The following is a 14279-nucleotide window of genomic DNA, read 5'->3' as shown; positions in this document are numbered from 1 at the left end:
TTAGGGACATTTCTATGACTTGTCTAAGAAGGCTCAATAAAACCCACTTTTAATGTGATTTTGCATTGCTTTAGATACTGGTCTATAAAGTCCAAAAAGATTGTCCAGTCTCTGCCATCAATTTTATAGTCTAGTGGATGAGACAGACAGGTATTGAAATACTTTTCACAAGTCGTAGTAGAGCAGTACTGGGGTGCTGGGTGCTAAGGAGTAGTTAAGAAGGAAAGGTTTAAGAAAGGCTTCACAAAGGAAATAACACTTAACTGAAATCCAACTATTACCTCACCAGCAAGAGAAAAAATTGTAAAGCATGTTAAGGGGTGGAGAATTGTCTGTGATGGTGGTAAGTAATTCTATATGGGTGAAGCATTAAACTCTTAAGTAAGACAGTGTAATAAAAAAAAGCTAGGAAGTTGGACAGGAAGCATTCAAATGTTGTAATTAACTGAGGAAATTATAGTAGTTCATCTTGAAGGTAGTAGACCCATTATAGGATCTTTACTTGAAGGACTAAAATTAAAATGATCAAACTTGCTTTTTAGAACAATGACTCTTGAGATAAGAATGGGATTATCTAAGGAGTTTATTATGTGACTTGTTCAAGATGTTTAAGGGTAGACTTAATTAAAAATGTCCTTAAAGGCTTTTTGTTTGTTTTCTTAGTTTTAGTTTAAAAAAAAAAAAAAGCCAACCATGATAAAGAAAAGGGTGAGGTATCTATAGACTTATATAAATATAACATTTAGCTGTATTTTTGTCCAGTTAGGACAGTAAATCATTCAGAGTACTTTCTTGCTCTAGGATTATATTAAATAATTATGTGCATTAAAAAATATTACTCTAAGGTTAACTTATTTAACATAAAGCATTTAAATATGCTCCAGGGGTACCAGGCATTACAGATATTACTAATAATAGTAATCGTGTACTTACAATCTTAGAGTTTAGTAGGGGAAATAAGATGTATTCTTTTTATGTATTTGTCATAAAGAGAAGGACATACTGTTTTAAGAGTGCATGTAAAGTCTAAAAAGAATTCCAAGGGGAAAGATCATTTTTGCATGAGAGGGATAAAAAACTCATGGAGCTAAGACCTAAATGATATTTGGAGGTATGTGAGTGGAATGACCATGAAGATGCAAAGGAAAAGCATATACAGGCACAGAAAGATGGTTGTCAAGGGAATTTTTTTAAGAAGAATCTTGAAAGCACCTTCTTACATTTGTTTGGTTTTTGTTTGTTTGTTTGTTTTGCTGGTTACACACCACTGGTACAGTGCTGTATTATTTTGATGTTTTAAAGTAGAAAAGAAATTTATAAAAGAATTTTCCTATTTGCCATACCTCAAAGTTTGCTAGAATTAATCTCAAAACTTTTTAGGTCCTTTATGCAAGCTTTTTTTTGTTTATAGCTGATAAATTTTGTTCTTATTTGCTGCAGAATCAGGGTCTCTTTCCTTGTCCGTTTTTTTTTTTTTTGCTACTTGACAATTGCTTTTGTTTCTTAATGCCTAATCTACCTCCAAGAAAAACCCCTGGTCACTTTTTCAAAATTATTTGATGTTACCAACCTGTACACAGAGTTCAGAGAAACCTAAGCATTGTTGAAAATTGACCTCCATTCCTCCATGCACTGATTGTAGTGTTCCTTCCCCTTGAACAAACCTCACACCAGTGGATCCTGAAGTATGGACCCCAGGCAGCAGCGGTGCAGTTCACCTGAGAATTCACTGAGAGTTGTATGTTCTCAGGCTGCACCCCAGACCTACTGGGCAGGACCTGTGTGTGGGACCCTGCAGTCTGTCTTAACAGGCCCTCCAGGAGATCCTGAAGCATACATTGCAATACCTAATACTTCCAGGCAAACAAATTAGCCCAGAATATCTGACTCCTTTTGATCTCTGTCGCGGAAAGGTTTTAAAGAAGAAAATCCATAGTAGCTAATAACATTTAAAGTGTTTCAGTAATTGACCCATAATAATAGTTAGCATTTATTGAGCCCATTTTTTTGTACTTGGCTGTTAGGTGAGTGTTGGTATTCTCATATTATAGCAGATGAGACACAGGTGATGTTTGGTGTCATACAGCTAGAAAGTGACAGATACCGAATTTAATTCAATCTGCTGACTATAAAACTGACCTTTTTTTTTTTTTTGATTAGAAAATAAGTCCCTACTTGACACCTTAATACAGTTGGGTAGAATCTTTCATGTCAATTTGTTTTTAAATAAAACATTTATAAAATGCAGTTTTTATGTTTAATGGACCACCTTTGTTTTATTTATACTACATCAAATATTATCTCTGATGGATGTAAAAATTTCTAAGTACACTACTTACATAGGCTTATTTTAATAGAACATTTTTCATTGGAAGCTTGAGTGTAGAAAACATCCCATGATATCCTAGGCTTTAAGAAAAACAATATATAAAAATTCTAACTAAATTAGATATTTATTTGCACACAGAAGTGTTTTCAAGCTTCATTATATGAGAAATGAAAAGTCATTTCACATAAAAACTTTGTTTTGCACGTTTCTCAATAATGTAATTTGTCATGTAAAAGAAGAAATGCTTGGAGTAATTGCGGCAGTTATTCTAGAAGTGCATTCACATTTTGTACTTAAATTAATCCTCTTTTCCCTTTCCTTTGTAGATACAAATATATGTACAATTTTTTTCATTAACAGTTACCTAAGTTACATTCATTTTCCCCGCTTTTGCAACTGTTAAGATTGATATCCTTCTGTAAGTCACATTAACATGAAATATTCTGTAATGCATTAAGATACTGTCACTGAAAATGAAAATCCTTGAGCAGAAAAAAATATGAAAGACCTGACTAAATATGCAAGATGTATATATAAGTAACTGGGAGGACCTTTGTTAAAGTAGAGAAGACTGTTCTTGACTTCATTACTCTAAGTTATCTTTACTTTTTTTTAACCTTAATTTTTTGAATAGGCAATATTTTCATATACTCCAAAAATTATAAATGGACATAGAGAATGTTTCCTTCTCCTACAGTTACCCATTTCTTTTCACCACAAACAACAACCTTTGTTAATAGTTTCCTCTTCCAGAGATATTTTTTATATACATGTGCAAGTAAACACAAATATATTTTTATTCTTTTAATACCGGTAATATTATATACTATTGTATTCCTTGCTTTTATACTTAATATATATTATTTTTGAGTCATTTCCATATTACCATACATAAAGAGCTTCCTCATTTTATCGTATTTGATTGTATGAATGAAACATTTCTTTTTAGCAGTCCTCTATTAATAGAATTTTTTGATTGTTTGCAGTCTTTGCTCTTATGAACAAGGCTGCAGTAAATAACTGTGCGAACATCATTTTGTGTTTGTGCCCTTTATCTAGAGGACAGATTTTTAGAAGAACAGTTCTGGGGTTAAGGGGTTATGTTAATTTGTAATGGCTAAATTACCCTCCTTACAGATGTGCTGATGTTCTTTTCTACCTGCATTATATCAAAGTTCCAGTTTCCCCACACCCTCACCAAGAGCCCATTTTTAAATACATTTTTCCCCCTAATACACTTAAATGTGCTTTGAGAACTTTATTACAACAGGAAATAGTATCATAACTGTAGAGAATTTTACTTTGGAATTGTGCCAGTGCAGAACAAGATTCTAGTAAAAGCCTTTTCATCTTACAGGAAAAAATGTATTCTGGTTTTAGGTCTCTAAGAATGTGATGATAAAGTTTAGTAGTTTTTTAAAGAAAAACAAAAGGCTCACTATTCTATATGAAAGTGCCTGTTTATGAGATTATTTCAAGTGCTATATGTTAAAGTATAACAAGAAAAAGTTAAGAATCTTAAATTGTATCTGTGGTATTTTAAAAAATAGTTAAAATATTCTTAGTTCCTTAAATATCAGGATCACAAGTAGCAAACACAAAACTGTGAAAAAGTTAAATGTTACCAGACTTCTTTTTCACTTCATTTGTATGTATTAATTTGCTGAATAGTGAAACTAGAATGCCTTCAATATGTCTTTAAGCCTGGAAGAAAGTAGTCTTCTTTGAAATTAAATTTTAGCAATGTAGTTGAGTAGTGAATTTAAACAATTCACAATGCTGACTTTCAGTGCTTCTGAAAGCAGGAAGTGTATTACTGACATGCAGAAATATTCCAGCGCAAAGAACATCCCTACTGCCATATGTGGTAAGAATTTGTCACTAACTCACAAACCACTTCTGTAATGCAGTGAATAAGCAGAATTGGTCTTTGTTGGATATTTCCATTCAGTATGAAAGAACTTTGTTTTGCAGTGTTTTATAAGTAATTATTAGCTTATGCCTTGGAAGGAGCCTGGCACATCATGGGTGCTGTAAGTTTACTGAGGGAAGGAATAGAGAAACTTGTACACAGTCTTTTAGACATAATTTAAAATTTGGTTTTGAGGACCCTTAGTTAAAACACAAGAAATATTTGTTAAGACAGAGTTAAATATTCTAACCAGCTTACTAATGGCTTCTTCAAATAAAATTACTTTTATTCTAATGTTTGATTTCTTTCACTGCTATTTGGAATATTAATCTTATGTTTGCACTTAATGCTAAAAAAAATTTTCCTTGGTGTTAATTATTAGAGGGTAGGGGGAGATACTGTGAGCTTATAAAAACAGGAAAATGAGTTGTGAGGAATTGGGGTCGGCAAAATTCAGTGAAGTCTGTAAATCATTAAAAATTTGAAGATATTAATGTTTTTCTAAACTTGAATTTTCTTTGTATTTTAAGCGATTAAGAAGATTGTCTACCAAATACAGAACAGAAAAGATTTATCCCACAGCCACTGGAGAAAAAGAAGAAAATGTTAAAAAGAACAGATACAAGGACATACTGCCATGTAAGTTTGAAATGCCCTTAACAGAACAAATGAAAATGCTTATTAAAAATTTGCAGCCCAAACTAGTTTTAGTCTTCCTAGTGAGTTTGAATGTTAAAAGGAGATGGTTGTTAACCTCTCTTTAAAGGTACACTACAATATCATAATTTATGATTGTGCTTCTTGTTCCTTCTTTGTTGTTGTTTCTATTTACTTTTTTGTTTTCACAATTACTTTGATCTTAACTATTAGATACTGAAAAAAATCCATTTAATTTCTTTTGTGGACTTCCTGTTCAAAGATATTTTGTTAAGATAAATAATGTGGACAGTCAATTCAATATAATTGGATAAATTTTGTAAAATGCTAAAAATACTAATGCTTATCTCTTACCTATTCACAATGTGAGTTGTAATTGATTAATTCTGCATGAAGAACTGAACTATAAGATGATTTATGCCTGTATGTCTGCAGTTCTCAGCAGTTTAAATGTGTAACTCTTAGTGTATGCCTTAGACTGATATATTATTACTATTATTAGAATATAATGCTAATTCTCTTCTTAAATAGCATAGTTTTCTGGCAAAATACCTTTAACTCTAAAAGCATGTATATTTAGGTATGCCCGCATGGTATAAAATACGAAGTCTACATCATACCTGCTATTTCCTAAAGCTCCTAGTAACCTTTCTCATTCCCTTCAGGTATCTTGAAATATCTACATTCCATAACACCATTCCTGCAACTTTCATTCATCCTTTCTTTTTCCAACTTTATTGAGGTATAGTTGACAAAACTTCATTCATTTTTAAAGCTAGTTTTCTCTATAATGGCTCTGATACAGTTTCTAATAACTTTTTAATGGCCACATTTGGTAGTCTTTTTTTTTTTTTCAGTGCATATTCCTTCCTACTGTTTTGATGCCATTGACCAGTCCCTCTTTCTAAAATTTTCTTCTTCCACAATATCTCTCTTTCATATTGCCTCCTCCCTTCTTGTCTCCTTCCCTCTCTTACTCATTGTCTTCTATGCATAAAGTTATTCCTTCCTCTTTCTTTTGTTCGACTTTAGTCTCAGCTGTGGAATCTGTGGGGTGGCCAGTATTAGCAGAATTACTAAGTGGAATCATAACATAATGGTGAAGAGTTCTAACTGGAAGTTCAAATCCTGCTTCTACCACTGCTGTTTATCTGACTTCACATTCATCCTCTCTGTGCCCTGGTTTCGTCATTTCCTCATCTGTAAAATAAAGATTAAAATAATAGTACTTCTTAGGATTATTTTAGCATTAGATAAGACATCTAAAATTCTTAGAAGTGTACCTAGCACATAGTAACCACTCCTTAAGTTTTTGAAAAATGCAGTCCACCTCGAATAGTGGATGGATATGTTTCTGGACAGTTTTTATTAACATAACCTTGAGGTACTTTTACTGTGCTCTGGAATTAATGTGCATACCCTTAAAGAGACAGTTTACCTTCTTTTCTATTCTGTGGGGAAGTGAATATTCAACAATGCCAGGTTTCTGTTTCTGTATGTTCTGTTTTATTCATTCATTCTACAAAAAACTTTTGAGCATATACTGTGTGTTGTGGATAGAGCAGAAAATAAACTCGCAAAAATTCCTGTCCTTGTGGAGCTTATATTTTAGTGGAAGTGGTGTACCACAAAAATAGCATATATGGTCTGCCACATAGTGATTACTGCTATTGAGAATATATATGTAGGAATGAGGCACTAGAGAAAGCTGAGAATATAAGAAGGGAGCTTTACAATTTTGATTAGAGGTGGGGGGGAAGGTCAGTGGTGTGCTACTAAACTGGCCCTCTGAAAAATTAAGACCCTGATTTACATTGTTTGCCAGTTTCAAAACTCTGAAGTAATGTACTATTATGTAACACTCTGCAGATGAGAAACTGAGACAGAGAGATTAAAATAACTTGTCACACAGCAAATAGAGTGCATGAGAATTTAAACCCAGGCAATTTAAGTCCATAATATGTTGCTCAACTGGGGTGATTTTCCCCTGAAGGGCCATTCAGCAGAGTCTGGAGACATTTTGGATGTCACAGCTGGGATGTGGAATGGGCACGCTGCCTGCTGGCATCTAGTGGGTAGGAACCAGTAATAATACTACTGCACCCTACAATACAGAGGCAACAGCCTCTCCACAAGAAAGAATTATCCAAAGCCAGAGTGTCAGTAATGCAGAGGTTGAGAAACCTTGCCCTAGAGCTGAGCTTTTGATCACTGTGCTATAGAGGGCCCATTCCTTTTTCCTTAAAGCTATGTAAGGTTTGATAAATCGGTTTCCACTGAATTTCTAGTCATTTTAATTTGGAATATTATATTGAAAGTAATTGTACTTAGAGATATATGTTTACTTACTGTCAAAAGAATAATGGAATTTCTGGGTCTATGGAAGCTTATATTTAACTTTTTAAGAAACTGCTAGACTGTTCAAAGTAGCTGTGTACCATTTTACTTTCCCACCAACAACATATGAAGGTTCCGGTTTCTCTACATCCCTGACAACACTTTTTACTGTTTTTAGTCATTCTGTTGGGTGTGTAGAAGTATCATTGTGGTTCGAATCTGTACTTCCCTTATGACTAATGATGTGGAGCGTTTTTTCATGTTCCATTACCCATTTGTATTATTTTCTTTGGCGAAAAGTCTATTGAAATCATTGTCTTTTTAAGATTTTATTTTTTTATCCTTAAGTTGTAAAGTTTCTTTATATATCCTAAGTACAAGTCTTCTTTCAGATACATGATTTGTAAGTATATTACCCCAGTTCATGGCTTGTCTTTTCACTTTCTTAATGGTCTTTCACAGTATACAAGCTTTTAATTTTGATGAAGTCCAGTTTTTTCACAGATCATGCTTTTAATATTCTGTCCAAGAACTCTTCCTTATCCAAGGTCAGAAAGATTCTCTTCTTTGTATTCTCATTTTTCTTCTAGAACTTCTGTTGTTCTAGCTTTTACGTTTAAGTCTATAATCCATTTTGAGTTAAGTTTTTAATTGATGTGAGGTAAGGGTCTGAAATAATCTTTGTGCATGTGAATTGTTACAGTACCATTTGTTGAAAAGGCTATCCTTTCTCCATTGAATTGCCTTGGTACCTTTGTTGGAAATCACTTGACCATACTGTAAGGGTTTATTTCTGAATTCTTAATTCTAGTCTGTTGATTTATTCTTAAGTCAGTACCACACCATCTTGATTATTGTAGTTTTACAGTAAGTTTTAAAAGCAAGAAGTATAAGTCTTCCATCTGTGTTCCTATTTTTTTTAGCTGGTTGGTTTTTTTAGATCCTTTGCATTTCTATTGAAATTGTAGAATCAACTTGTCAAATTCTGCAAAAAAATCTTACTGTAATTGTAATAAGGATTGCATTTTTCCCATAGATCAATTTGGGGAGAGTTGCCATCTTAAACTATATTGACACTTTCAAAATCTATGAACATGGAATGTCTTTCTCCATTTATTTAGATCTTTTCTTTAATTTCTCTCAACAATGTTTTAATGGTTTTCAAGTGTACAAGTCTTACATTTATTTCTTTTTAATTATTTATTGTAAATGGAATTAATTTTACTTTAAAATTCTTTATTACTAGAATATAAAGATACAATTTATATAATTGATTTTTTTAATTCAGCTATCTTCCTGAATTTATTTATTAGTTTAACAGTTTTCTTTGTGGATCCTGTAGGATTTTTACATACAAAATCATGTCATCTGCAAATATAATGACAGTTTTACTTCTTCCTTTCTAGTCTGAATGTCTCTTGCCTTATTGCACTAGCTAGAACCTCTGATATAATGTTGACTTGAAGGGGCAAGAGCAGACATCCTTGCTTTTGTTCCATTAAAAGTAGTTTTATCACTATTCAAAGATCAGTTAGCATTTGTGGAGTGTAACAACAAAGCAAAACTGAAGGAACAAAACAGCAGCAGACTCACAGACTCTAAGAAGGGACTAGCGGTTTACCAAAGGGAAGGGGCTAGGAAGGGTGGGTGGGAGGGAGGGAGAAGGGGATTAAAGGGCATTATGATTAACACACATAATGTAGGGGGGTCATGGGCAAGGTAGTACAGCACAGAGAAGATAAGTAGTGACTCTGTATAGCCTCTTACTACACTGATGGACATTGACTGCAATGCAGTGTGCAGGGGGACTTGATAAAATGGGTGAATGTTGCTCATATGAAATCTTTGTAAGATTGTATATCAGTGATACCTTAATAAAAAAAAAGATCAGTTAGCTTTTTCTGGAACTTTAACTTAGTTTGTTCTAGATTTAGTTGATATGAGAACAATGAGGACAGTCCCAGAATTAAGAAATTTTAAGGTACACTTATGTCAGAAATGAGCTGTGCTTTGTCCGCTTGGAAGGCTAAAACTGAGGTGGCTGGCCTTTGTAAGTGATGAATCAAGGTGCTCTGCCTATTCTAATGTTCATTATGGAGATCCTTTTATTCCCTCAGACTTAGAATTTAGTCAGTAGTTTTCTGCTTCCTTGGAGGTGACAATGTTTATATATACATACTTTCTGTTGCTATAGGTTGTTGATACTTGTTTGGGGGTGGGGGTGCTTTGAAGTTGCTTGTGTAGCCAATATTGGTTTTATCTATATGGAGTTGGACTCCTGGGTGATGGTAGAAACAGTCAGCAAGACCATGGAGTGGAATGATTGTTTTCATTTCTTTGATATCTTAATTTTTTTTCTATGCTTGTTCATGCTTAAATGCACCAATGAAGAATATTAAAATACATACTATGTGTTATATAAGCAGCATCATGTTAAGTTTTAAATTCTCAATAATATACTATGATTGCATAAGGAGTGACTACAAAATATGCTTATGCTTTTAAAGTTCAAAATAAGCCATTTCTGTTCCCCATCTTGAACTTACTAAATCAAACTTCCTGCAGAATATGGGTCTTAGAAATCTTGTATTTTAATTTGCTTTCCTCAGCCCCCAGATGTGGTATGATTGGAGATAGATGAAATAAGATTGGCAAAATGTGGATAATTATTGAAGCTGCATACTGGGTATGTGGGGATTCATTATACTGTTGTATTTTGATATATGCATAAAATTTTCCATCATAGAAAATTTTTTAAAATCCCCACTTAAGTGTAGCAGCCTGGCACTAACCTTGACTGTCATGGGAGCCACTGTTCTTATTCAGATTCACAGTCCCCAGAAACATTTACTAAGGATCGATTGTACAGTCTCTTCCTTTCAGGTACATAGAATAGAGGCTGATATGCCACATGAATTAGAAAAATTAATTGGGACCCCTTGTTACTAGTAAACACAGTGAGAGGAAGCTTCATATAATTACTTAACTGTCATCATCTGAACTACTGAATATTCTATTCTTAGTTACCAGAAGCATAGCATTGTTTTGAATGTATATTTCCTATCCCAAACAGCTTAAAAAAAAAACACACATGCACATGTAGGATGGAGTGAGAAAAGAAATGGAGCACTAATAAATATTTTCTTTACTGGAAACTGGTTAAGGAAATAAATGATTTTAATTGGAGGCTTGTATGTGTTTCATATTTGTCTGCTCCTACAAATTTCCAAGAAAGATTTTACCAAAAGTAAATAAATAAAAGTCAGCAGAACTGGGCTTCAGTACTTAAGTATAAAGTTCGGGTCATTGACAAAAAGTTACTCATTAGTTGTATTTTAAGAGTTTCCCAAGAAGTTTACTCATGTCTGTTAACATTTCTGTATTTATCTTTTTGTATTTCAATTGCCTTTAATACTCACTGACCCTGGATTAGAAAGGAACATAATATATGAGAGCGGTATTTTACGTGTTACATGTTTCTTTCTAATCCTGGAGACTGTGAATATTAATCAGCCCTACTACTTTAGGATTTCATGGGCTCTGAGCATCCCCCCAAATTTTTATTAATTTCAAAGGGGAAGATAGTTGAAACACCAGCTGTCACCACATTAACCAAGTGACCAAGACTAACATCACAAGTAATGTGACATATGGACATCATGAACCCCCTTAGTCTATCTTCTCACTGAGAACGATGCATCATCATTCTCTGGTGTTCTTGCCTAAAACGTATAACCTCATTCTAATCATAAGAAAAAAAACCGGTCAAAGGAACTTTTATAGATTAGGAGGGACTAAGGAGGTACAGAAACTATTTTAAATATAATTGGGATCCTGGAAAGAGAAAAAAATATATTTTTAAGACCAGTAATAATTAATATTCAGTCTTTTTAATTAATAAAAGTATAACAATATTAATTTTCTGGTTTTGATAATTGTGGTTTGTTTATGTAAGACGTTAACACTAAGGGAGGCTGAGTAAGGATATATGGGAATACTCTATTCTTTTTGCAATGTTCTGTAAATCTAAAATTCTAAATACTTTTTTGAAATCTACACAGACTGGAAAAACCTATTTGTACTACCTATGACTAAAGAGCTGATTTTTCTCTCTTTACATAGATTTCATATAAATCAGTAAGAAAACAGATATCAGGGAAAAATGGGCAAAGGATATAAATAAAATAACCAGTTAACTATGAAACTGTAATCATTTGCATAATTCAAGAAACTCAAGTCTTACCTTTTTTAGATTTTCAACTTCCTAAAAGTATGATAACACCCAGTCACTCATTTACTAGTAAGTAACATTTGTAAAAGTTGGTATATGCCTTTTAGAGGCAAATGACAATTACCTGTTAAGAATTCTGTTAGGAACTTACTCTATACCAGTGCTGTAACAGATACATGGACAGCAGTGTATATTGTAGTAATAGTGTTTCTAATAGAAAAAAATTGCCCAACAGTACTGTTACTGGTTAAGTAAATAAAGATCTGTATTTGCTCTGGGAAGAGTTCCAAGATACATATTACTACAGTTGACCTTTGAAGAGGGTTGGGGTTACAGGTGCTGACCCCCATGAATTGGAAAACCCACATATATCTTTTGACTTCCCAAAAACTTAATAGCCCACTATTGTCTGGAAGCCTTACCAATAACATAAATAGTTGATTAACATATATTTTATATGTTACATGTATTATATGCTGTATTCTTACAATAAAGTAAGCTAGAGAAAATATTTTTGAGATTGTTGTTTATCTCCAAATATTTTCCAAAATACTTTATTGAAAAAAATGCATGTGTAACTGGAATTGCATAATTCAAGTCTGTTGTTCAAGGGTCAACCATAACTGAAAAATAACAAGGTTCAGAATGACATGTATATAGTATAAATTTTTGTAGTTTTTCAAAGTATGTAGGTATGTGCATAAAAATTACTTTGAGAAGAAATTTGTGTTTAGGAACTTTATTGTAAAGGTTGTTTTTTTAACCTAAGTTGACATCACCTAATAAATTTTTTTAACTGCACCATGTCTAAATATTTTGGCCAGGTGCAGTATTGAATACTTTTTCTCCATCTATTTGTCATTACTTAATTTTTATAATTTCTTGTAAAATACGAACATTAGATTTCCTAATAAGAACTTTGGAAAATGAGCTTATGTATTAGTGGTTAGTGTTCACTACCTGGTATGATTTTTTTTTTATTAAAGTGTCATTAATACACAATCTTATGAAGGTTTCACGTGAACAACACTGTGGTTCCAACATTCACCCATATTATCAAGTTTGGTGATATCCACCTCCATGGCTTGTCACTGTCTGTCAGTGTAGTTAGATCATCACTAGTCTTCTCTGTGCTGCACTGCCTTCCCCATGACCTACCTATATTGTAATTGTGAATTATAGTGCCCCTTAATCCCCTTTTCCCTCCCTTCCCACACACCTTCCCCAACTTCTCCCCTTTGGTAACTGCTAGTCTCTTCTCAGAGTTTGTTGAGTCTGCTGCTGTTTTGTTCTTTCAGTTTTGTTTTGTGGTCATACTCCACAAATGAGTAAAGTCATTTGGTATTTGTCTTTGTCCGCCTGGCTTATTTCACTGAGCATAATACCCTCTAGCTCCATCCATGTTGTTGCAAATGGTAGAATTTCTTTTTCCTTTTTATGGCTGAATAGTGTTCCATTGTGTATATGTACCACACCTTCTTTATCCATTCATCTACTGATGGACACTTAGGTTGCTTCCATATCTTGGCTCTTGTAAATAGTGCTGCGATAAGCATAGGGGTGCATATGTCTTTTTGAGTCAGAGATCTTGTTTTCTTTGGGTAAATTTCTAGGAGTGAAATTCCTGGGTCAAATGATATTCCCCTTTTTAGTTTTTTGAAGAACCTCCAAAATTGCTTTCTGGTAGGCTTGTTAAAAACTGTAGAGGCTTAAACCCTACACTCTTGTCTAGAAAATCTGGGTTGATGCCCAGAAATTTATATTTTAAAAGAAATTATTCCAATTGCAACTTTAAAACATAGCTTTACATCAGATTTTTGTTTTAAAGATTTACTTCTGCCAATATGTCAGATTTCATCAATTGTTTTTCTAAGTGAATATTCTTATTTATTTAATCTTATGGTTCATCAGAAAAGAGCTGTCTGTCAACAGGATTTATTAAATTCTTTTTTTCTTCTTTTTTCTTTATTGGTAGTTGATCACAGCCGAGTTAAGCTGACTTTAAAGACTCCTTCTCAAGATTCAGACTACATTAATGCAAATTTTATTAAGGTACGTATTAACTTAAAATGATGTTTCTCTGTCATACTTAATGTCTTCCTCCATACTGGTTTTATTAAATATTTTAAATTGCCTAAACATGAAATCAATAGCAAAAGAAAGAAGAATAAAATCAAAACTCTTACACATTTCTGTGTGCTTTCCTTTCAGTTTCCTTATTCATAAAGAGTTTTGTTTAATTTTATGGTAGTGGAGATATACATTCCTTCTTTTACATTGAAGGCTCATAAACAATTTACCTATTATTGCTATATCATTTTCTCAATTGTCTCTTTGAGTTTATGCACGCAAATATACATGGTCATTCCCTGTTGATGAATCATATAGGTTGTTTCTAATTTCTTTGATTGTAGTATTGCAGTGAACATTCATATTCTTTTGAATTATTTTTAAGATAACTGAAATTACCAGTTAATACTGATTTAAAATTATGGAGTATAAACTTGGATTAGAAATTTTGCCTCTATGTTTCAAATGGCAAAGCAATTAAATGCAAGATTGAATATAGTCATTATATAGAGAATCTGTTTGAGATACTCTGATCAAAAACAGTCAGGTTCTTACATAGTTATCAACAGAGAGACTGATTCAAACTGCTACTTGATTAATAAAAAACTCTTGTTCCATTGGTCATTCTGTGTTTTTGAATCCTAGTTATATGACAATATCATTTCAGTTATCTTATATATAGTATTTGTACATATTATAAAATAATACTATCTTGACAAAAATATTAAGGTGGTAAGAGGTAT

At 32.9% G+C, this 14279-nt stretch overlaps 1 protein-coding gene across 5 annotated transcripts in view; it reads left to right on the top strand.

The window, feature by feature from the left end:
• PTPN12 (protein tyrosine phosphatase non-receptor type 12) overlaps positions 1 to 14279 on the top strand; it is an 82185-nt gene that overhangs the window by 29532 nt on the left and 38374 nt on the right. For all 5 annotated transcript variants that reach the window (XM_073238952.1, XM_073238953.1, XM_073238950.1 and 2 more), the window contains 2 exons: positions 4772 to 4880; positions 13442 to 13518. Coding sequence is in view for 2 of the 5 variants with exons in the window: in XM_073238950.1 (XP_073095051.1) it covers positions 4772 to 4880; positions 13442 to 13518 (186 nt within the window). In the remaining 3 variants the exon portion in view is untranslated. The remainder of the gene's footprint in view (positions 1 to 4771; positions 4881 to 13441; positions 13519 to 14279) is intronic.

Source organism: Manis javanica, chromosome 6 (genome assembly GCF_040802235.1).
Source record: "Manis javanica isolate MJ-LG chromosome 6, MJ_LKY, whole genome shotgun sequence".
Taxonomy (NCBI): domain Eukaryota; kingdom Metazoa; phylum Chordata; class Mammalia; order Pholidota; family Manidae; genus Manis; species Manis javanica.
This window is presented reverse-complemented; position numbering and strand designations above follow the sequence as displayed.